This window comes from Grus americana, chromosome 2, assembly GCF_028858705.1.
Source record: "Grus americana isolate bGruAme1 chromosome 2, bGruAme1.mat, whole genome shotgun sequence".
NCBI classification, from domain to species: Eukaryota; Metazoa; Chordata; class Aves; order Gruiformes; family Gruidae; genus Grus; species Grus americana.
The window spans coordinates 51757255-51782343 of NC_072853.1; the positions used below are offsets into that span (position 1 = coordinate 51757255).

At 44.3% G+C, this 25089-nt stretch overlaps 2 protein-coding genes across 7 annotated transcripts in view; one reads left to right on the forward strand and one right to left on the reverse strand.

Moving 5' to 3' along the window:
- TMEM241 (transmembrane protein 241) overlaps positions 1-11234 on the forward strand; it is a 68289-nt gene extending 57055 nt beyond the window's left edge. For 4 of the 5 annotated variants that reach the window (XM_054815189.1, XM_054815192.1, XM_054815190.1 and 1 more), the window contains one exon: positions 516-1202. In XM_054815189.1, the coding sequence (XP_054671164.1) occupies positions 516-576 (61 nt within the window). In that variant the 3' untranslated portion in view covers positions 577-1202. Of the gene's footprint in view, positions 1-515; positions 1203-11092 lie in introns of those variants that run through there. The other variant, XM_054815193.1, reaches the window with a different exon arrangement.
- Positions 11235-14415: 3181 nt separating this feature from the next.
- CABLES1 (Cdk5 and Abl enzyme substrate 1) overlaps positions 14416-25089 on the reverse strand; it is a 74059-nt gene continuing 63385 nt past the window's right edge. For both annotated transcript variants that reach the window (XM_054816022.1, XM_054816021.1), the window contains 3 exons: positions 20337-20443; positions 19196-19403; positions 14416-17601 (listed from right to left, as the gene is read on the reverse strand). In XM_054816022.1, coding sequence (XP_054671997.1) covers positions 17461-17601; positions 19196-19403; positions 20337-20443 — 456 coding nt within the window. In that variant the 3' untranslated portion in view covers positions 14416-17460. The remainder of the gene's footprint in view (positions 17602-19195; positions 19404-20336; positions 20444-25089) is intronic.

The window sequence follows — 25089 nt, forward strand, 5'->3', positions numbered from 1 at the left end:
CCTCGCTACGCCAGTGGGATCTCCCCAGAGCAAAATTCTTTTTCCCTATTTCCTCAGTCCCCAAAAGCTAGGATTTACATCTCCTCCTGACTTTGTCAAGGGGCAAGTTTTCAGGACAGAATGCAAACAGAAATTGCAAGGGGGAATCATTAACCTAATGAGGTTCAAACTCTCCTGCCTTCCTTTCCCATTCTTGCTAGTGTATGGGTGTGCAGCTATTCTTCTAACTTAAGTGCAACCTTCTCTATCTCAATTTCTGTCTGTGTGTTTTCACGTGAATACCACCAGCCCTAAAATATAGGAAGGGTGGTTTCTGATGAGATCAGTTAAATAAGACATTTCTTGTTTCAGTCTTTTTTTAACAAAGTGAATGAAAAGAATCACCTGGGTTACTGTCTCTAGGTTGAAATGTATTTAGACAAAATTATATCTTTCTCTTAATGTTGTGCTGTTTGGCGTTGTATCAAGTAGAGGGACTTGCCTGACGCTAAATTTGTGGTATACTTTGTTTACAGCCTTGTGATCGGTGGAGTTGGAGAAGCTTTGCTTGTTTACACTGAAAGGACAGGGACATAAAGAGGAACCAGACCTCACCAGCTGGAAAAGAGCTGACTTGCAGCCTAGAGACCCTATCATGAATAAAATGCGGCAGCAGGAATGAAGAAGTGCAACCAAACAGAAGGAAAGAGACCTATTGTTTTTTTATTAAGAAAGAAAAACTATGCTATTAATAGCACTGGTAAGAGAGCAGCATAGTTGGCAGGATGCTTAGGAGCCTTTGCCTCAAAGCACAAGACAAACTACTTCTGATTGATGTGGTTAAGGAAAAACTGCACTGTCTCATGCTGATGGCTCTGTGTTAAACCGCTCAGAACCTCCCTTCTTGCACAGGGAACCGAACTCAGGAAAAGCAGCATTCCCCACTGGATGCCCCCACTTTTTTTTGTTGGAAGCTGACAGCAGGTTGTACCAAATACTGTCAGAGACCAGATCCTGCCATGAATTCAGAATCCGGAAGGATGGATTTTGTCTCCACCTGTTCGGTAAGCAGCAAGCTGCTGCACACAGGTCTCTGGTCACGTCGTCTGAACTGGCACAGTGACTGAGGCCATGGGGCTTCTGGAGATAATCCCCTTCTGGAACTGCAGCGGGTTGACAGCTTTGCAGAATGGGGAAATCAGCAATAAATCTCAATATCTGCAGTGATTGCTCTTTGTGTATTTTTTTCTTCTCCCATTTACCAAGATTTCTTTTGAACTCTGTGAATTTTTGTCAGCTGGAGGGGGTGGAGGGACTCATACTGTTCCCAGCAGTGGTTTGTCTCTTAAATTATTGGAAGAGGCGACAAAGATTATGAACCTTGAATGAACATCATAAAGAGTGTAAGGCAATTCATCTCAAGAGTTCTTAAAATAATTTCATTTCTGGTTGCTTAATGGCTGATGGAAATTAGTCTTGATATATTAGTGCCTGGGAAAGCAATCTGTGTGAAAGTAATATTAAATGACGAGTTGATAATATTGTGGGGAAGGTCTACATGGTAAAAGGAGCTTGATAACAAGTCTTCAATGAGTAAAGGGACTTGTCTCACATGGCACTAGATACCTAAAGTGTAGTCCCTTAATCTAAGTTGACAAAGTTTTCTTCGTAGCAAATGGAAGGAGAGGGGTGCCCTCACCTCACCAGAGAGGTGATTCTTCACAAATAGGTTGCTGTGTTAATGTGACTGGAAGACCCTCTGGAAGTGCTTATCTCTCTGTAGATGGAAATTAGGTGACTAGTCCAGACAAGACACATGGCTTTTAGAAGGCTACAGTTAGCTGAGGCGTATCTCCTTCAATCTAGCAAAGTCCACCAGCTAGGTTTTAAAATATAGCTATATTTTAACTTCAAATAAAACACTGTAGTTTAACAAAGAAGGTAAATTTTACAAAGGATTGCAGTCAATTTCTATGACTGGAGAGTTTTAGGTAAAGATTAGTTGGTTTTCAGAAAAAAATGCTGTAATTTAAAAAAGAGAATTCAGAGAAGTATTCTGGCCTGTATTGTACCTAAGCTGGTCCCAATTAATCGCAAGGGATCTGTTTATACTGGCATGTTGTCCGTGTATGTTGGGTCACTCTCTGGCTTGAGTTTGGAGTGAGCCATTTTCTCGCTGGGTGGTAAAACTCAGGTTTGGGTAGAAAGGAGGAGAGAGGGACAAGCATGGACGATACATGTGCTTGAACTTGAGCACTAGTTCCTGAAACCAACATGAGCCACATGGCACTGGTAGCTGAGCCCATACTCGGGCCCAGTGAGCCAAGACTCAGCCATGGACCCTCAGAGCCTTCCAGTCTGTAATTTCAGACAGTGCTGGGAGTAATGGCTGCAGCATGCTGGCTTTCCGCGGACAGCTAGCTCTGCCAGCCAGTCGTGGCAATATGGTAGGATCCTTGCCGTGCCACCTTTCTGCTGATTTTGAAGTGATGAGTGGCCCTGGGAGACCTCATGAAAGAGTCCTTGGGCGATAACTGAGGTTTTGCAATCGTAGCTGGAACCTTTGCTGGGGGAAAAGCTCATCGTGTACTTCTCTTCTTGCTTAACTTTCAAGGGTAGGCTGCAGGCTGGATTTTTTTTCTTCCTCTCTCTTGTCTGTGCTTTTCATAGCAATGCACCAAAACCCAGAACGCCCATTTGCTTTCTTGCTGGTGGTCTCAGCAGAAAGGCAGTGGCTGTCGCTTTTTGCTTGCAGAGGGCATGCTTGGGGCGGCTGCGGGAAGGTTGGCTGCAGCAGGCATTACGTTGTCTGGGGGAATGCAGTCTCTGCAGCTGCTGAATCAGTACCTCCCTGCATAGTACGTCCACTTCCTTTTTATTTAACACTGAGCTGTTTGCTTCTGCTTTCATTTTTGGGCCTTAGCGCAATCTGCTTGCATTTCTAAGACTCTGCTTGATGTGAGTAAAATACTGCAGGTTTAAATTTATTGCCACAAAAGCCAATCAAGAAAGCAGAACTCATAGTGAAGTTGGCCCCCTCCAGTCAAACATGGCTGGGAGAAAAGGCACCCTCTGGACCGACCTGACCAACCTCACATGAGGTGAAGATGACTCCTGCGGACCAGCACAAGGCTCATCAGTCTTGCTGAAGACTCGAAGGAGGGTGCAAGTGGAGCTCTAGGGCCTTCAAAATCCATACAACTTTGTGTATTCAGAGCTGTCTCAAGGTGCTAAAGGCACGGGTTGGCTTTCTTCTTCCTCAGGCTGTGGCAGAGGTGACCACGGAGCCTGGGTCCAGCATGGCAGCCACCCCTGTGGGAGTGCCTGTGAGCAAAGGGCTGCTCAGGCTGATGGAGGGTTAGCCCTGCCGTGGGGGGAGAGCTGAGAGGGAGAGGCCTTGGGCGGGCAGCTGGCTGTTGGAAGAAGCGGTGCCTTTGCCAACACGTGTGTGCTAAGGCGGGCACGTCAGCCTGGGAACAGCGAGCTGCAGCCCTAAGATGACGTCTCAGCTGGCAGTTCAGAGCAGGCGTGCGATACAAATCTACAGGTGAGCCATGGGAGGCACCTACTGGGAGACCCCGGCTCCTCCCGGCCGCTCGTGGGCAGGGGTGCATTCCCACCAGCGGCACCCGAGGGAGAAGAGACACAGAGGGGTGCCGGTTGGGCTCCCTGGTTGCAACCAGCCCCAGGTGGAAGGCCATGACAGCAGAGGGGAAAGGTGGGGAGGACAGGCACGTGCTGGCCACTTGCGGAGGCTGGTGGCTGGGGGGGATGGGGCAGGATGTTTAATTCGGCCCTGCCTCAGGAGGAGGGATACTACATGTTAAAAACCACATTTCAGGGTTGTCGTAGTGATCTTCGAAGCAGGAAACCTCAGAAGTTGAAGCTTAAGATGGCTCTTGCAAGACAGGCACATAGTTGTGTTCAGTAATTTAGAGAATGAATGTGCAAAGGGTGGATTATTTATATCTAACTGAGCTTTTTTCCAATCAATCAAAGATACAAAGTGACAAACACACTGCTCTGAGGAAGGAGGAGTTCCTTTATGTTGCAAAGATGGAATGCGGCTAATTAATGCCTGAATGCAAGCAATGAGTCTGTAGCTTAGCTGCTGGAAGAACCTCTGGTTTTGTCAGTATCCATCATTTAAGGAACTTACTGTCTGGTGGCTCCACAGTTCTTGGGCCGTAAACAGGTGGGACTGGAGAGAGAACTTGGAGTGTGCTGGTGTTTCTGAGGGACAGCAGGTCCCTGGGGGCTGTTTTCACATCTACTGGTTTTGATCAAACCACTCTGACAGAGATGGTCCTGAACCATGTAATACTTTTTTGATCTTATCTTGCTTGCACTTTTATTTTCCAAATGTCTTTTTTTTCTTTTTTTTCCCTCTCTGAAGTAATTGGTTTGGGGCAAGGCTTGTATCATCTGCTGCAGAGGCGTGACTTGTGCGTGTGGCTGGCCTTCAGGATAAAGAGCCTCTACTTAAAGCCAAGTGCCATGGAAAGCAGACTGAAATAGTAGAGCTGGTGGGTGTTGACTACAAGTGGGTTACTAAAACAGAGGCAGAAGAGATGCTGTTTCGAAACAATCTTCTGGATCTGGCAGCTGTGACATAGCTTCCAGCAGAAAATGTTATTAAATGAATTACATGAACCCGATGCTTATCACTGAAGCGATTCTGTTGTTGCTTATTGCTGCGTGGCTGTTGTACCTCGTGTTGGAAGAGAATCTATGCCAATCTTTCAGTACCAGTTTAACACTGAAGCTGAAAATCTGTAGAGCAAGTGATCTTAGCGAAAAGCAATAAGAAAAGCTTTTCTAATTATTTTTTTTAAAAAGCAATGGACCTATTAAAACACTTGGTAAGGGACAGAGTTCTGATTTACTCTTTTTAATGCCTATGTCCGAGTTGGTGGATGAGTGTGTGTGTGTGTATATATACACATATATATCATTATGTTCTTATTGCCCATCCTCAAACAAGAAGATCTGAAGAATTCAAGAAATGTGATGTCAGCATAGGACATATTTTGAAAAGGATGCTTTTATTAAGTATTGTAGAAAAGTTAGTTGCTGGGAGCTGTACTGAGTGCTGAAGAAAGGTTTCCTCCAGCTTTGTTTTACCTGTAAGCTAAAGGAGATTGTGGTTCGAAGAAAACTCCATTGCAAATTTGTCTTGCCTGGAGCAGAAGCTGAATGAACAGCTTTCAAACAGATCATCTGCTACTGCCAACCAGGCAACGGGCTCAGTGTGAAACTTTAATCCTGTTCCAGACGATAGACACAGGGACAGGCTCATTTTGTTTGAAAAGAAGGCGTGGGTGAGAGGAAGGAGATTGGGGGCAGGATTGAAAAAAATTGAGGCCAAAATGCTTTTGTACCAGGAGATAAAATGGGAAGAGATTTGCTTCTGAAAAATGTGTTGCTTATTCATAGCAGTTTTTTTATTAGGGTATGTTACAAATACATGTCTGTTTAGTCCCAAAAAGGAATTAGAGGAGCCAATGAAGGTTGTGTAACTATTTCCATATTAATTGCCTGGTTTGAGAAGCTTAACCCTTTTTAAACTATGCTTTGAAAGTGACATGGTGTAAGCCTTGATTTCTGCTAGAAAATTGACTATTTTTTGGAAGAATGCTGGTGAAAAAGTTGTGCTATCTCTTCTTGATCACCGAGGTGGGAAGTGTATCTTGTCCTTACTATCTGGGATAGGAAGCAGTCACGCAGTGCTCTTCTACCTTTTAATAAATGTCTTGGCTTCCAGAATAGGTGAGGGCAGCCAGTTGACATGTTACGTTCTTGATTTGATGGTATACAAAATCTCTTTGAAAACTACATTGAGAGCATGCTTAGTATATTTTGTCTTATGGTCTGTCATTAAGATTTAAAAACATATAGCTCAGAACTTGTTCACTTGCCAGCTTCTTGCCTGTATAGAGAAGCCTGTGTATAGAAGAATGTAGTAAACCAGGTGCGAGCCACTCTGAACACTCCTGCCTGGTGATGGATGAAATCCCACAACTGCATTCGCAGACATGACTGTAGGAGATGCTGTGTGATGTCAGGAACTGAGAGCGCTCGAGCTTTTCTTCCTGCTGTTTGCCACCAGCAGTCCCGTACTTTTCATGGCTCCCCACAAATGTCATTTCGAGAGGGAGGCAAACTTGCACTTTTACAGATGAGGCTGGTGCAGAGATACCTGCCCTGAGACTTATGTTGGTTCAAGTACTTGAGGGTCAGTACACCGTGGGAAGCAGACGTAAGGCCCATTTTCCTGTAGGAGTTTGATCCATGTTTACACTTAAGCTGATTTCTGTACCCCTTGCTGATGAGGAAAGCGAGTGCATCGAGTTTGTTTATGCTGGAGTTGCAGGCATCCAGTGCCTTGACACTGTGTAAGGGCAACACTTGCCTGAGGCAAGCGGGCTGAATAAAACAAGCTTCCAGCACAACCCCTTCGAAACTGATAAGGAGGAGGGTTGATGTTGTTTGGAGGAAATGGATATTTGGATCGAGAAATTGGTCGTTTGGAGTTACGCTCTGTAAGTCATTAGGCAATGAAGATGGAAAGGAAAGGTGGAGAGCTGGGAACGTCATTTGCCATGCATGAGTGCAGAAGGAGTATCACTAACACCAGAGGGATTAACAAGAGGGTTAAAGTTTCTGCTAACATGGTTCGAGCATGAAGTTGTTAGGCAGAAATGTTTTTGAGATTTGTGAATGCCCACTGTAAGAACTACGCTGCTGTAATTAGCAGTCACGTCACAAAAGCAGAAAGTATTCGCTGACTGGGGTGGGAAACACCGCAGGGCAAATATTTCTCAGACCTTGCTTTGAAAGCTGTAGAGACTAAGCCAGTCTGGCTCATTGTCCCCTCTAGCCCTGGCTGGAGATGAGAACCAGAAGGAGTTTTTGCTGTTTCTGTGTCACGCACCTTCTCAAGGGATGAGCTTTGGCTTCAAACAAGGCATGGAGAACTTCTCTCAAGGAGCCACCTCTCCCTCACTGATGCCTAGAAATCAGTCTGTTCTTTGCCTTCTCAGGGGAGGGGTCCCTGTGCCTCCGTGCCAGTTACCTCCACAAGTTCACAAGTTAGCAAATGATTAGAGCAGTCAAAAGAACTTTTAATTGAGACCCTCCATCCCCATAAGTCTGCAACCCTGCGGGCAGTCCAATGCCAGCAAAAAGATTATCAGGATGTTGCCAGGGGTGCTCAGCATGATCAGCCCTTACAGTGAGTTTCTTCATTTAAGCTGAATGACAGAAGTGCTACCTCCATTTCGGTGCCACTGGAGATCAAGCTAGAGATAAAGTTGTACGTGCCTTTGCAGGCATTGCCCTGGATCTCACTTGCCAGCAGTTGAATGACCTGGCGTACTTGTGTAGCAAACTTCAGCAGTTAGTGGAGAACAACCCAATAGCTGTAGTTTAAGAGACACAATACATTTTAGGAGGCAGAAGAAAAACACCATCCAAGTTCTTCTCTGCTGTCCTGCTTCTGGCTGTCCCACTGCCAAAGACTGGGATCTCCAAATCACTCCAGCGATGGCCGCTCAGAAAACAGAGTTGAACTTTCTTTAAAACATTGTGCTCCTTCGGGGCAAAGTTAATTGTTTTCTCTCATTTAATGTCTCCAGTTATATTCAAAGAATTAGGATGTAGGATAGACACAGAAGCTAAAAATTTCAGCAAGGCAGCTTTTATTTCTTTATTATACTTGTCTGTTCATACTGTCTTCAGCATGGGTGCTCCTTGGGCTTATTATTGATGATGAATAAGAACAGACTGTGTGGAGATTAACACAGATGGTTGTAGCCTCAAGACTTGATGAGCTGTAACCAAAGAAAATAAATCTCTACTTTCAAGGAGAGCCTTACACAACAGAATTTCATGTGGCTCAGCTGTATTCAAAGTGGAATATTAAAATTGCTGAGCAAAGCATTGAATGGTTCGTGTTGTGAATAGCCATGTTGTATGGGTAAGTTGCTTACCACAGCCTCTCAGATGGAAAAAACTCAACTATATTGTTTTCTTTTGGGTTAAAACAAACAAACAAACCCATAACACAAATCCTTTGTGATTCAGCAATCTTTGGAGAAAAGCAATGTAGTTCACCAGAGCAAATGTTGAATTGCTAAGGCAGCACCACTGAAAATTTTGACAGAGGAACCCTTAACCTCCTGCTACAGAAATTGGTGTAAAAGCTAGAAAACAACTTCCCCTGTTCAAGATATCTCTTGTGTTTTTTACTCTTTTTGTTTCTGAAGATGTGATGCAAGGGCAGCATTCTGGTTCAAACTCATCTTTGAAACCATGAAAAGTCACTTTTAAAAGAGTAAATGCAGTAGAAAAAAGCCGAGATGATGGTGTAACCTCTTGCTGCCAGCATCTGGGGCTTTAGCAATTCCTGGGAAAACAGGGAGAGTTTCTAGAGGAAACTTGGGTCTATTACTGTGTTCTGCACTGTGAGTTAATAAACCACACCTTCTTTATAACTGATGCAAATTAAGTCTGCTTATTAATCAATCATGATACTCTATTTACTACGTATGGGCTTCAGGCTAGATACAGCTCCCTTAAACAGATGGTTGTGCTGGTGGGAATGTCTTAGGCTGTGACTTCAGCTGGGAGGAGGAAAATAATGGAATGCTGTATTGCACCAGCAATCGTTTCATCCAAACGTAAAGGTAAAAAGATTGGAAGGGTTTTGCAAGTGTTTATGTTTTTTAGGGAAAGGAGAGAAGGGAACACGCTCATAAAGAGCCAATGTCTTTCATGTTGGTCTCTCTCAGAGATTTCATGAACTCACCTCATTACAAATTCTTTCATGGGCTGGAGATTCGGCTATCTTGCCTTAATAGGAAGGTACAAAATACTCTGAAATATTTGTGACCACTCCAAAAATACATTCCTGCTATAGAATTCTATCATCATTTTCCATGTGATGGTTTAAAAACAAACAATAAAGCAAGTCCATGGCATGAGATTTCAGCTGGAGCATTCTTTAAGGTTTTGGAGTTTTGAGGGTATTTTTGGTGTAGAATCCATTAAGTTTCCATGTCATCATACTGGTTTCATGTCCACCTATATTCTACAGTAGTCTTACATAAATAACCATAGTTACAGTTGTGCTAAAAATAATTTTTTTTTTACTTTATTGCTACACTGTTAACTGCAAAAAAACCCCCAAACCCCAACATATGAGAACACTAGTGTTATTAAATCTATCGGTAGGTTTAAGAGCAGCAATTCTGCTTGTTTTTCCAGCTTTTTATTGATCTATTTTTCCCCTTAAGAATCCCATTGCTAGGATTTAAGCTCCGTTGCGCTTTGAGACATCTGTTCACCAATTTCCTGGCTTCTGCTCTGTGGACGGCAGCAACACAGGTGTAGATGGGTTTCCATGTGCCTTGATGGGCTTCTCCAGTGTCTGATCAGGTCTTCAGTGAAGGCAGCTGCTGTGATTTCTTCCCCCTACTCAGCTGCTTATTTTAGTGAAACTACAGAATAATGTCCCTGAGACCCCTATCACTTTCTCAGACTCAATGATGAGTACAAAAGTGAGCAGGGAAGGCCTGAGTGTCATCAGATATGTCTCAGATCTTTAAGAAACTAAGGAGACAATAACTTGGATGGTTAGCAAATTTAGCGTCACAGTGATAGATGTCCTATCATATACGTTCAAAAGATCAAGTTTGAAAAGTCTCTGAACTTCCCACTAGTGAGGAATATTTCAATTTCTCAGCCTTGTGGTCTTGCAGACTTTCACACTACCCTCCTTTATCTGTCTAACTAAGGAACTGCGTTGGGTCACAGACTGCCATTTCTTTAATATTTGTCCATAATAATTGTGCTGCCACCATCAATTAAATTCACCAGATATTTTTCTTCCTGGCCTCCTGCAGCTTTAATCTGAAACTTTCCATTTTCCTGTCCATGGACACCATCACAGCCTGAACAGAGTCCAATTTTCCATTAATGGACACAGCAGGCTTTTAAAATAAGTCAGATGAAGGGTGGAGTCTGCAGCTCCGGATGCACCGTGTGAAAGAGTCAGCCAGACCCAATTCCCAGTGCTGCACCGACTTCTTTCTGCTTATCTTTGCATTTATTGAAATAATAAAAGGTGAATCAAAAGGAAAAAAACCCAACAAAACAACACGACACCAAAATGCCTAAATAGCACCAGTCAAGCGAAAAGCACCTAACAAGGAATAAAAGAGGAAACAGGATCTGACAGTTCTTAATCCATCGACATGATCCATAATTTAAACTGTGATACCTGAAATGTTCCTTATAGACTACATCTGAATGGAATGCCTCATATGCTTCACTGACTGGTAGAGGTCTAACTCGGCATGATACTTCTCAGGTTAGAGGAAATGATAGATTGGGTACTGGACAAAAATAGTCATTTTTTTCTTCTATGTAGGTTGTTGTCTTAATTCACCTCCAATCTGTACAGAAATAAGATGATATGCATGGCACCCTGGAAGGCAGATGACAGCTTGAGGAGTCTTGGATTCAGAAAACATTAACGAATCTCTTAGGCTGTCATGAGAGAGGAGCTCTTTGCAGTTCTGGTGTTGGCTTTGTGTGCAATGTAATCTTTGCCCACAGAAATACCCCAGATGCCGATTGGCATCCAGTCTCTGCTGCTCACTGGAGGATGTTTCAAGATAGCTGGGAGGATGTCACTCCAGAAGAAGGCATTAAATATTGAGCTTTCAGAAGCAGTCTGTGCTTTTGAAAGATGTGCATTTAAATGCCCTGGGATTGCTTTATAAGCTTGAGTTGGTCTAGTTTTGGCTAGAAAAAATGCTTACAACTAGAAGAGACTGAGATTGGAACAACCTACTGATGTTTGGAAATGTGTTGGACTTTGTCCATCTGAAATGTCTAAATCATGCTTAGATGTTTCTTTAAAATGCTTGTGCTCCATGAGGAGCTACGGTGCAGTTAGTTTGCAGGTTGCATCATGGAGAGGGCAGAGGTCAGACTTAGTGCTCTTTGAGTGACTGACTTGTGGACTTTTGGCCTTGAAGGCAGAAGGAAGGTTGCCAATGATTGTATTTCGACCATGCTGTTCAGCACCCTTTTCGTCCTCTCACAGCTGGTGGGAGAAGAGAGATCCTTTTCTTAAGAAGAGATGAACATGAAGATGAAGATGATGGACGGGTAGTCATTGCTTCAATTCTCCTTTCTTTAGGTGGGCGTGTCTTTAACATGCCTCAGTTCTCCCTTTTCCCTGGGGATGCTCACATAGACAAATGTGGTGATGGCCTCTTGCATCCCTTCTTGCCAGCACTGTGGGTTTCCTTTTAAAGGAAAGCTGAATGGGTGGTGGGTGGGTGCAGAGCCAGGTCTTACCCCAATGTGCAACCAAGAGGTAGCCAATGTAGATGGGTGGGAACCAGGCCCACCATGCGCTCCTGCCCTCCACTGAAGACAGAGCTAATAGCTTTCTGGATTAAAGAGGACTGCACACAGCAGTTTAATTGACACGTGCTCTCACCCACAGAAGTGGAAGGACACGAGGAAAGTGTCTGGGGTTCAGGCCTCTGGTTAGGGGTGTTCGTACACATGTCATTCTGCAGGAACATCCAGGTGCTGGCAAGCAGGGAGGGACATGGGAAACAGCACGATCCAGACCATTAATCCAACTGGGATGGGAACAATTCAGTCATTTTTGCTCTGAGTGGGATGACAGCAGTTTGGAAATCAAAGCCTTTTATCAATTTTTTTAAAACTTTATAGCTATCTTTCTACATTAGGTTTTTATCTTTTTTAACAACAAAAAAATACAATTGGGCTTCTTTGGTTGCCAGCAGAAAATACCACCGGAAATCACAGACTCCCATTGTTTTCTGCATATTTATAATTTCCCTCCCTCACGCAGCGTGTCAGGCTGTTCAGCTCTGCGATTCTGCGTCTATTCCTGGTGCGTTATCTCCCCTCCCCATCCAGAGCGGCTGTTCAGTCAAGGCAATGTCAAACTGGGGAAGGGTGGGGGAGGCTGTCCAGTCTGCAGCTTTACCAGCTGGGGACGGCCACCTGAGCTCCTTGCGAGGGGGGAGCAGACCAGCATGTAAAGCTTCTCTTGTACTTACCATTTGGTAAGCTTGCTCTTTTTTTTCAGCATTCTAGAAATATTTTGAGATTTGCCATCTTACCTGCTTTTTATTTTAATTTGTGTGTATGCGATGATTGGCTAAGTGTGAGAGAAGGAGAAAGAGCCGAGACCTGTGCACGCCCAGGGCTTCCTCATATGCAAACAGATGGGCAGAAATTTAGGGACCAGTACAGGGACCCTTTTGCCTTGTAGTATGAGAGACTAAAAGTCGATGGTGCGAATGCTGTTCTCGTGCTGCCACACAACGCCTTTGTCCTTTGCAAAAACCCAGCACCGTGCAAGCTGTGTGGGCAACGAAAACAACTGGTGTGGCAACAGAGGAGAAACATGTGGCTTGAGGTAGTCCAGATGTCTCCAAACCTTTCCTTGCTGTAAGGCTCCAGCCTCTACAGGTGCTGAAAAGCTTGTCTAAAACTCAATCTAAAATCTAAAAGAAAATCCCAATATTCCCTCTCCTAAACCAATGAACAGAAGCCATTCCTGGCAAACCAGTCTCTGCTTGCAAACACAGGGGATTTAATATTGGTTTGTAAATAAACCAGGCTTCATACGCTCCTCTTCTGCCTGTCCGTCCTCTTGCTCTCCCAGTCAATTCTCCAAAGTAAAAACCCTCCAGCTGTTGGCAGGAATGCACAGAAAAGGTAAATTAACTTCTGATGGTAGCCAATATTTAGCTCTCACTAAGCGAAGGAAGCATTTGCTGCTCAAGTCAGCAGCAACTTCTTGGTCCACCCCGCCTTGCTTTGAAGGTGTACAGGCCATTTTCCAGGATCACAGTGCCTGCGCTTTCCTAGCAGCATTACTTCTCTCACTCTAGGTCTTGGCATTTGCCACTGGGGTCTAGGCAAGGCATTTTTTGGTTTATAGTGACCGAAAAGCTCTCCTCTGAGCTCATCCAGACCAGCAGGCTCCAGGCCGAGGCAGGGAGTCTCTGGCTGTACGGGCTCACAGTGAAGGTGGTGGGAAGGAACAAGGTTTACGGTTTCAGAAAGACCTTTTTGCTTGTGTGCGTGTTTCGTCGAAGGGATGCACCTGAAGTTTCTTTTTCCTCATTTTTTCCCCTTCACTACAAAGTGTAAAATAGAAGATGAACAAATTAAGCTCAAATCCACCTCCCACGCTCTTCCCCACCTGCCCAAAGGTGCAACTTGGGACAGACTTCAGCCTCAGCTAGTGGTGTTGGCATCGTTGCCATGATTGCTCAGTCTCTCACTTCACTAAACAGCTTTTACCTATTTTTTTTTTCCTTTTTCAAATGTTTAATGTGGCGCCTGGTGCCAAAACCCTTTAGTGTCGTAGGAAGGTGTTATCATCTCCTAACAAACTACTCCTCACTGCTTCCAGGGAAGGCGTATGCTGTGGGCTCTACACGATGGGGCTGGAGCAATTAGCTGAAGTTATATCATTTAAAGATGTTACACACTATCCCAAAGAAGCCATTGTGAGTAGTTTTGGAAGGTGATTAGTAAAGCATTTTTCTGTTTATTTGTATGTTCTGGGGTTTGTGTAAATCCAGCTGGTGTTCATACTGCCACAAATATGACTTACAGCTGAGTCTCTAGGGAACCCCGACAGTGATGGGTGGAGGCAGCGAGCCAAACCTCTAGCGTACCTTTATTAATGTGGAATGAAATTGCACAATAAATGGGTGCTGTTTGGCGAGACCATCTGCCCTAGATAGGCCTAGCTAGGTGTTGGGTTTAGGGGGTGTTGTAAGTGGCAAAAAATAGGCTGAATGTAAATAGGTGGTGGATAATTGGGTGCGTGCATGCATATGAATGTCCAAAACCGAACTGTCGCCCTCCCAAGCGGAAGTGGCTGCTTGTGAACTACAACTGGTATGGGGGCCAGTTGTAAATTTTACTAACACCTGGACTAAACTGAAGTGGTGTATCCCAAATTCTACAGTGAACCAAGGGTTGTGAGACAGGGGCAATGCTGAGGAGCCTGCTTGTGCCTCGTCCTTCTGCACACCAACAGTGTGGACTGGGAGAACCAGGGCCCGGTGGATCAAGGAGCAGCTGCTGCCAAAAAGAAGGGCTTAAAAATAAAAATAATGAAAAAACCCCCAACAAAAACCCCAATGGTCTCAGAAGAAGAAGGTGAAGATCTTGGCTGGAGGAAGTGGGGGCTCTGCAGGGAGACAAATGCCAGGAGATGGCGAGGACCCTCGGGCAATCCCACCACTGGCTTATTAATAAGCAGCTTTATGTCTCAGAAGAAGACAAAACCAAAACCATTTGACACATACAGATGAGAGAACGGAATAATTTTACATACTGTCACTGGTGGAAAAGAGTCTAGGTTTTTCAATTTTTTTTTTTAAACTTTTATTTATTTTTTTAGAAAAGAAATAAACTCTGCATGGTAGAGTGTACGGTATATAATTTCAAAACAGAACAAGTGATATGGAATGGATTATTTTCCCAAACTATTTAAAGTTGAACCTAAAATCATTTGTAAATCAACACTCAATACCATGTAAGACAAAGGCAAACAATCAACATGGTTTTTGTTTGGTACAGATTTCCTCTACCACTTCAGCCTGAATTTTCCCACGGTTGGGGAGAAAAGGGGGGCAAATCCTGCCTGTTGTCCTAACCATAACTGTACTGACCAAGCTTTGTGCTCCGAGATCTAGCATCATATGGCTTTATATACGTTCCTAAGTGAACAGTGCAACATCATCACCATCTTAAGTGTTTCAACAACTTAAGTCCACATTCAAACTGTAACTGAACATCACTCTGAAACCCTTTCCTGCCCCCAAAACAACAACGATGAGAACAACAACGAAAAGCAGGAAGTCTCCAGCAATCAGATTTCTTCCCAGAAATCTGTGTAAACTGTAGATCAGGGTTGGGTAGCAGCACAGAAGACAAAAGATGTGACAGCGTGATTCAATAGCGTCTCTAAAGACTACTGTAAGACTGTCATTCTTTAGTCTGCATCTTGCAATCACAATTTGCATTTTCCCTGCAATACTATAAAGCAACATTAAAAAAAAAAATCAGACTCAAAAGCAAAAGGTAGAAGCCTTTACAGAAAGGTAAAGCTTCTGCTCAGCCTTGAGTGGTCGCTATTAGAAACAGATCTCTGCAATAAGAAGCAAATCTTGAACGTATATACACGATTTCGGTGGGAAGGGATGCGGCCAAGGATGGAAGCCCTCCTGGCAGACCCACAGACCATTCTGGCTTTTAGGTCAACACTACGCTGCCGTTTTGGGTTGAATAAACCGGCAGGGCAGCCATAGACGTTAGGCGCGCCCCAGGCTCTTGGCTTCTCTGTTCCTTGGCTGCGCGGGGGCCGGGAGGAGGAGGAGGAGGGAGGAAGAGTGCCGGTGAGGGCGCCCCTCCCCTCCCCTCACTCTGCAGCCGGCCGAGTGATGCGTGGGTTGCAGCAGCGTGGGGTGTTGCACCAGGGAGGTAAGTGCACGCTTTTCTCTTTACCCCCTCCTCCCCAATCCTGTTGGAATGTATCTAATCAGTAATTAGGTAAGTATTAATAATAACTGTAAGCTAGCATAGTCACCCTCCCCCTTAAAATGGAGGAAGAGCAACAGCATCAAACAAATTCCCATTTGTCCTGACATGTGTAACTTTTCCAGATCCTATAAAGCAATCATACGCAGGTGTTTTTCATACTAGAATTTAAAGGAGCCAAAGCTGGTAAAGAAACTGGATGTTTCCTGGCCTAACTGAAGGAAATAATAAAACTGATTAAAGTAAGAGCGAAAAAAAGCATTAGTGTGTTTACATCCTCTGGTATGTCCCACTTCTCTACACTCTGCTCACAAGCCCTTTCCATACTCTGAGCAAGCACTCCCAAACTTAGAGAGGTAAGGCTTCAGCTAAAATCTCATGCTTGAGATTTTAATTTTTTTTTTATAAATACCATAACTGTAAGTATTTGACTTTACTGGATCCGTGTGGGGCATGTCGAGGGCAAGGCTTGTTAAGTGAACCAGCACAGGAGAAGATTGGACAGGGGTGTAATCCCACAGGATAACAACAACTGAACGATGTCCGTAAGCATGGCGCTAGCTTAGTGTGTATGTAGCATCGGGGAGCTTGGATGAAACCCTCCGGCTTTCTGGGTGTCCAGTCAGAACCAGGGAAGCTGCAAGAAGTTTGACTGTAAAACTCCAGTACTGAAATGTCTAAAGGAACTGGACCTTTTAACTTCAATGGGCACTGATTTTAGGTTTTGCACAGTCAATTCTAGTTAAAAACCAAAAACTTCAACGATAGCTGATGCCCCTGCTGTTGGAGCCTTAAGACACCTGTTATACTGCTGAGCCCTACTCTTTTTTTTTTTTTTTTAATAAAACACTGTTTTAAGATACAGCACAATAAATGTGCTTATTATGCACTCTAACATAGAGCACAGAAATACAACACTACAGAGTGCAAGTCTAACCATCTCCACAGTGGGAAAAGTGCGAAGGTTAAAAATATGCATGTGGCTTAACACAAGATATTTTTAAAAAACATGACATGGAAATCTCATACCAATGCTTTCATCTTTATCACAAACATGACTGAAAACTCAAGGTCAGTTGCTGATCCTTCTCTCATAGTAGTAGTAGTAGTGTAATCCTTTCAAAGGTACAATGTTGGAAAGATCAGAGAATAAAAAAAACAAGTGTCCAAAAATGATCCCATTTACTGCTTTTCCAGTAGTTATGTTTTTCAAGAAGTAAACACGTAAGGTCACCTTGACCTTCGCCATCGGTAACTGATACACTCGGAAACAACTAAGCCAACCACCTGGACTGAGATCAGTTCGGTGTCGCACACGCACACACACACGGAAACACACACAAACACCCCACAGGAAAAAGTGCACTTTCAATTGCTGATACAAAAATAGATTGGCACATTCTTTTTGACACAGTGAAGATATCCTCTTTAAAAGCTTTTTCACGTTAAGAAGTCCTCTTGGAAGCTGCAGCAGGTCTGTAGAAAAAGCGCTATGAGAATGCACTCACGTGGGCTTCCAAGGTTTGTGTGATGGAGAGAGGGGTGGTCATGGAGGCTGCCCATCAAATTTTTGCCTACTTTTATAGCTGTAGTCCCCACAGGTAGGGTCAGTCGCCACCCAGTTTCAGCACGTTAACCATTTACCAACAGCTCAGTCTTCACCTGCTTTGAGAAAGTAACGATACGTAAATTTGTCAAAGCTGAGAGTCTTACGTCGACGCAGTGTTTCCTATATGTTGCCGGAAATACTGTTTTGGGGGGAGAGAGAGAGTGAAGTCTGATTTTGCATTTCCAGTAGTAACTGTGGCTCAGGAGAGCCAAGCGGGAACAGTCGGGAGCCCCTTCCCCGCAGGGCAGCCAGCGCTAGGAGTTCTGCACCAAGCGTCTGTAGTGCGGCATCACTTCGTGCTCGGGAAGGTGGAGAGCAAACTCCAAGGCCACCAGGACCGGGAACTCGAAGGCGATCAGCTCTCGCCTGTTCAGCCGGAACTTCTCTTCCAGTTTCTGCAATGACAGATAAGGGTCGGGGGGAAGTCTTTGTGAATGAGGATTTGACTTTCTAGTGCTTTGTTACAGATTACATTATTCAAAACATGCGTGGTGCTGTCATTAAACCTGTGCCCTGCTGGACTTGCATGGCTGTAGGTTCAGAAAATGAGAGCAGGATGAATTGGACGTACCGATTCCTTACTGTGAAGGTGAACTTACAAAGCTCAGCCAGCCATGCTATTTCTGACATGTTTGCCCTTTCACTCATTCCATCTCCAGCAGATACATCTTCTAATGATCATAGTGATTACCACTGCAGGAAGAGGAAACTCCTGGCTTCATGCAAACATCGAAATCACTTGTGTAATGGAAGACACGCGTCTCCTAACTGCCCGCAAACTTCCTGCACTGCTTGAAATCACTGATTTTCCTTTCAGTATTAGGCTGTGTTACAACACCCTATTGGGGAAATTATTTCTGCTACAATTAGATACACTTGATCTTAATACCTCAGAGGCAGAAGGTGTCATCTGCAACAACTATAAGAACAGTGAGTAACAGAAACTACTATCCTCAAGGGGGACGAGATGGGTTTCATAGTTGGCTTTCTCCTGTAATGTACTAAACCTCCCATCTGCTCTGCTGTTTTCACTGGATTTGGATGCTACAAATAGGAAACCAGCTGTTCAGGGATATTTCCCTCCCGTATCCTCTTCTTATGATCTCCCTGGCTTGCTCCTTCTCTGCTCACTGGATTTACTGAAAAGCTCAATGTGACTTAAGGATGGAACAATGTTTCGGGATAGCAAGAGAGGCCAGATCTTCCAACTCCCACCAGGTTGATTTTTTTTTTTCTGGTTATTCGGAGGGCTTTCTACCAAACTGACTTGTCAACCCAGCTCTGTGCCTGTGGCGGAAGGGCATGAGTCCAGTTCTGCCCCACAACCAAGTTTCCATCTCTCTTGAACTAAGTGACTTGGTGGTAGCCACGTACCCAGCTGCCTGCCCTAACTTTCTGTAGCATTAAATCAGATTGGTATCTCCGTGCTTGCAAACGGGTTATGGAATAACACGCCTCTCTGTTAACTCTTTCATGTGGAGTGAGTGGAAGACCAACCACCTTACTCTATAAAAAAACAGCTGGGGTGAGGTGTCCTAATGGGAACACTTCTTTAGGTTTGCCTGCCCAAAAGCTTAACTTGATGAAAGAAATACAAGCTTCGTAGTCTATTAGACTCCCTCTGAAATTAGTATCTGTATTTACCTCTCAAAGGAGAGTCCTTACTGACACTCTTGAAAACATAATTAAAAGCAAAATGAATTTCACGAGGGTTACCTTTTGACTTATATTGGCAGAATGGTGGTCAGATAACTCTCAGACCTCACAGTATTTGACACCAGGGTCTTCAATCACATCAAACGAGCCTCCCATGCCTCTGCAGTGCCATTGTTCACTACAACTTCCATATAAATGTATAACAAAAAAGGTATTTAGCTGGCTGTACAGCTGGAAATCTAGAGGAGTGCATGACCACTGACAAGCAGGCTTGCATAGAACACACAGGGGCACTTCATGTAGAAGGAACACTGGGAACCTATGGATACGTACATCTATAAGATGCTTGACTTCATGTTTTCTGAGGTCACTGCCAATTTTGGCTGCTAGAAGAACACAGGCTCCAGCACAAAGCTTTCTATTCTGCTTGTTCAGCTTCCCCTTGAGAGCGAGCTTCTCAAAGTAGACAAAGGCCATGGCCACCGTGGGCTCTTCAAAACCACATTCTTCTTGAGCAAGCTTGCGCATTTCTCTCTTCAAGCTGAGTAAAGAGACCAGACAAGTATGCTGTGAACTGCATTTTAAAGCATTTCTCATTTCACCCAGAGTCAGCCTTTCAGAGATTCCTGCTTAGTCAAATGGAGGGGAAAAGGAAAACGTAATTTACTGGGCAGATATCTTTATGCTCTGTTTTGGGCACACATTTCACGGCACATTTTGTCCTCACCCTTCCTCCTCACTGCCCCCAATAGACAGCTGCACCAAACTACAAAAGCAAGTGAAAAACTTTGACATTTTTAGTAACAATATTTCATCAAAGGTTTTAAGCTGCATGCAATTTATTAAGTAACAACAGCTTGACTGCCTGTGCTCTATATGCAGCTTTGCTGCTGGTTATGGTTGGTCAAATCCAAAGCGACACTCTTTCCATGTACTGCAGAATTGTCTGGTTACAGAGCAACACGACTCAGTATCCTTCTGGCCACTTCAGTCAAATTAAATTATCATTACTTTGGTGAAGCAATTTGTCTAGCCTGCTACACTGGAAACAGTGATGAAATACTACAGCTTTGCTGTGAAGCTTGACCACGTGTTTTGCTTCTGGCTGTGCTCTCTGGACAAGGCACAAAACTCAGCATTTCTCTTTCCTCACTCTTTTTAAGCTAATTGCCATGAGCGTAGAGACTCTGTTGTGTTATTTTTCTGGATATTTTAGTACAGTGCATGCCCAGCTCACATCCTCATCCCATTAGATGCTGTGTTTGATACCTGATGGGTGCATGTTTGTACATTCCCCTATCTTGTTTACTCAGCCCACTAATCAAAGCAATCACCTGACTTACTGTGCACGTCTGCTGGCCACTGCTCCTGGAAGATCAATCAGTCCTGTGCTTCCTCTCATGTACAGCAGCAATTGCACTGAAATGTGAGACAGCTGCAGGATGTTGCAGCCTTACCAAGCTTTGCAACGTACCTTCTTATTTTACTGAGGGTTAACTTGATGTGAGGGAACTTCTCCTTAAAGGTCTCATTCATGTCCTTCTTGAGATCTGATGGCTTCACGTAGTCTATGACTGTGGTCTGTAACGCATGGTCAAGAGAGAATTGCTCTTTTAGTTTGTAACGAACAAGATCACTTGATTCCCAAAAGCAAGGAATACCAAACAAGTGTCAGTCGGTCCCAATTCTTTCAGTAGAGGGGAAAATTAAGACTGAATTAAGGCAACAATTTGTTTGTGACTGCTCTGTCAGAACAAGTGACCTGAAATCTGAGACAACTGTTCAGCACAAGCCCCAAACCACACATACCTTATTAGGATCCTCCAAGTATTGCTAAATGTGGGTGGATAAAACCTAGCTGAGAAATCTCGTTAAACCAAAAAAAATCATCACAATAACTGATTTGATGACCAGATTTTGTGTGCATATCTCTATGCAGTTCTGAGACATACTGTGAGTTTCTCTCAAATTGATTCTTGAAAGGAACTGCTGGTACAAATTCTTGACTGCCATAGTGTATATTTGTGATAAAATAGCTAATTAGCCAACACAGCAGGTCATTCAGTAGACTGCGAGATAGTAATGCTGTCATAAATTGACAAAGCACTGGAACAGACTGCCCAGAGAGGCTGTGGAGTCTTCTTCTCCGGAGATAGTCAAAAAACCACCTAGACGTGATCCTGTGAAACTTGCTCTAGGTGATCCTGCTTTAGCGCAGGAGTTGGACTAGATGATCTCGAGAGGTCCCTTCCAACCCCTACCATTCTGTGTGATTCTGTGATAAGTTAGGCAATAAATAGACAAAAATATTGAGTTAGGACAACATTCAAAGTGTACGGTCTATTTCCTTTACATTGCACTTGCTATTCCTTTTTGTCACAACCTCAAGAATTTCCCCAAGAAGCAGAGGGTCCTCCTGGCCAGTACTGCAATGCCAGTGCTCACATCTATGGGTGTGCAGCACTTCTCTCACTCCTTCAGTCTTTATCCAGAAAGCATTTTACCCAAATCTCTGTCATCACTCTCCTGGCCAAAATCTATTAGCTGAACAACAAACCAACCTTCATTTTGGGCATGTGCCAATTCTCTTCCTGGCTTTAGGTCTTTGCCCCTCGGACAGGAGCAGAGACGACTCCCAGCTTGGGCAGCCCAGGGGACAACCTGGTCCCCAGGCACCCAGCTCTCAGCCAGCTTCAAGCACCGGCAGTGGGAGAGCAGCAGTCTGCAGTGCAGTGTATTCTCCTTCCAGTAAAATAATTTTCCTCTTCTAATTTCTGTTTGTGGTTAACCTATATTATGGCAAAGGACTGTTAACGCTAAACAAGAGGTGGAAAGAGGCATCCAAAACACTTGTTGCATGCTATGCCTTTAGAGAAGATGGAGCCTCGCTGTATTATATCCTCATGGGAATCTAAATCAGCCAAAAAAAGACTGACTGGATATGCTTGCAGGGTTTTTTTTCACTAATTAAAATAGTATATGGAAGGGCTTGGGGGAGGAGAGAGTGCAATGGCTCTAGAGAGCAATTGGACAACTCTTGTTACCGGATCATGTTCTCGTCTGGATGTGAAATGAGCACAAAGGGGAGTAAAATATACCTAAATTTTCTTGCACTTTATTTAGGAGATATGGTACTGACATAATGGATAATTACAGGAATTTAAAAGAAAGCGGAGCATATGTTTCCCCTGAATAGCACACAGTAGTATTTGAGGTAAACATACTGTAGTAAGAGAGGAAAAAAACAACTTCTTGCCACAGGGTGTTGTTACGGTCATACACACCTTTTATAATGTGTGCCATTCTGCTATCTGATTTGCAGGTGTGAGAAGCATCATCTGTCCAGATCAATTGCTCCCCACTACGTCCTGGCAGGTAGTTCTGCTGGGCACGTCACGCACAACAGTTGCCTGCTGTCGTCCTAAGTATAAATGCTTGTGAGCCCCCTCTAACACAGTTACATGTTAAGCACCAGTCAAAATTTCGCTCAGTAAAGGGGATAATTTATTAAGGAAATTCAGTCCTATTACAAAAAGCTGCCAGTTATAAGAAATCGTCAAAAAGGAGAAAGCCACATCAACCCTCTTCAGCCACTCCTGCTATCCTGCATGTGTATGGATGAGCTTGAGCGCAGGTCCGGGCGGATGCTGCAGTGCCATTGAGGTTAAAAATTCATATGCTGTCTTGACGCTGAGGCAGGCAACGTGCTACCATGCCTGAATAAAAGGAAGAGAGGAAAAGACAGGGAGGAGGAGAAACCTTGCCCTAGCCAAGGTCAGAGGGAAAGGCTTCAACTGAATGAGTGGGTCTGCCTGGTTTTAATTTTGCTGAAGTTGGAAGGATGTACGCACACATCCCTGTGGCCATGGTTCTTTGTCACCCACAGCTTCTCACGTGTTTCATCTCACCTGAAAGGGCCCAGCCCTCCGAAGCAGAAGAACGAAGATCTTACCAATTACCCCTCCCTTTTCTTTCCCTGGGATGTTGCTGCCTGCCTGCTCCTTGGTTTTGTTGCCAGAGGATCATCAGCAAATTGGTGCTTCTGACACACAGATATGTCAGATGTTTTATGTGTTACTAAGAGGGTTCCTCTTAGTACTGCCGTAAGAGGACTATTGAAACAAGCCACCTAACATAATTCAGACCAGTGCCACCTCCTACTCTAAGTACAGAAACAGTGGTCCATGCTGCTCTTACAGAGTCAAGAGCACATACAGGTTACCTCCTATTAAATCCAAAGATGATTTCAGTTACTACCAGCATTTTTTGGTTGTCTTGGGCAATCCTAGAAAGGGTGAGCTTGGTGCTACTGTGCAAAGCTACACGACACCTTATTTCATGCTTCACTGCAAACCCAACTGCCCATTGTTTGCTCTCCATTACCACGGACCTCCTTGGTTTTATCTTAATTATCTCCCTCAAAATGATCAGTTTTTTCTGGCAGACTTGCCTTTGGCTCTCCCCAGGTAATCACCCTCCCTTGCACGGAGGAGGATGCAATCATGCACAAACCTTGTGTGCACAACAGAAACCACTTCGCAGCAGAAAGAGTACAGCAGTGGAGGGAGGACGTCCGGACTCAGCTGAAGGGCACAGAAATTATGCTGGACAGAAAGCTTCAGTTGCTTTCACCTCCAAAAAGTAGGTGCTGGCATGACCCCAGCTCTGAAGGCCACTGCGCAGAGGGGGAGAGCCCTGGGCTCTACCACATAGCAGCAGCAGCAGCCCCCCGGAGTGCGCCTTTCCCCACGGCCACTCTGCAGGCACCGTCTGTTTTACCTGGGCGTCCTCCAGCCCATGGGAGATTTGCCAGAATTCAGTTAAATTCTTTTTAGAAGGAGAAAAGCTTTTTTTTTTCTTCTAATTTTATTTAAAGCAAAGCACTCAAAGGCTTAAGAATAAGCAGACAGCTTAAAACTGAAAATGGTAAGGAGGTACAGCTATTTTTAAACAGAGAGGTTTGTCAATTTTGTCCTGTTGATAAGAATCTCCCCCTCCAAGTTAGAATACTGTTGCTTCCTGCGAGACAACAGTCTCTATGATATAAATCACAATAATGAAATCCAGATGAAAGCTGGTGTGTGCTGGTTTTGATTCATGTAACAGGATAACAGCAGCATGTTTGAACACACTGGCTCTAAGGCAGCTGTCTCATCTTGTCAGTGCCATGCTGGAGAGCTCAACTAACTGCCCTTACTCTCAAGAAAAGGAATTGTGCAACTTCTTTTTTTTCCCTGCCTTTGGTTGTTTTTTTTCATAGCTGCTGCAAAATCCTGACTCTGAGCAGTGTGATGCTGTTTGCCTGGCTGGTGCCTATAGAATTGCATGCATGTGGGACTCTGCCCACCAGAGGGGTGGGCAGACAGACAGACAGAATGAATAGATAGATAGATAGATAGATAGATAGATAGATAGATAGATAGATAGATAAAGCTGTTGACAGGTAATTTGAAAGCAATGCTGAATTCATGTCTGTTGAGTGATTTAATCAGTTATCCCTTCTAACTGTTTCTGACTAGGGATCCAAGCACCCCTCTTGCTGTACAGCACCCACAAGGCTATGTAGAAATCCTGGTCCCTGACCCCATTCCTGCCCAGGGCACCTCCTGCACCCCACGACCGGCTTGGCACCGAGTAACAACCCCCCTGCTGCTGCCCCTGCCCACAAGGGATGGAGTGGAGGAAACCTCTGGGGTGGCCCAGCGACCCACAAGGACCAGCTGGGATCTGACCCGGGAGGGCTCCGACCTAATGTCTCTGCTCAGTTTACGCTTCTCTTCTCTGTTTTAGGCCATTTCATTGTGTTTGAGCTGCCCGTGAGTCCCAAATGAAGCCCCTGTGTCGAGGAGAAGATATGACTCTAAATGGCATGGATTTTTGTCTGTCTGGAATAAGTCTGGTATTGCCTGTGTAGAAGCACTGTTCAACACCGATGCCCCAAATTTTACAAAGGGTTTGCAAATATTTCCCTAAAAGGAGCACAGCATTTTTCTATCCAAACTATCTATGTTTTCTTATACATAATGTTTGTTATTCCCTACCAGGCAGGCAGCACTCTGCACTCCCAGAGCCGTCAGCCACACGAGCAAAGCACTGGGAACTACCAAACTGTCTCCCTCATACTCTAATCTTGAATGTTTGTAACTTCTGTCATCCAGAAACGTCTGCCTTGTTTCTCACAGCTTATTTGCACAAAACACATTTTGCTCCAGCATTCAGCAATACTC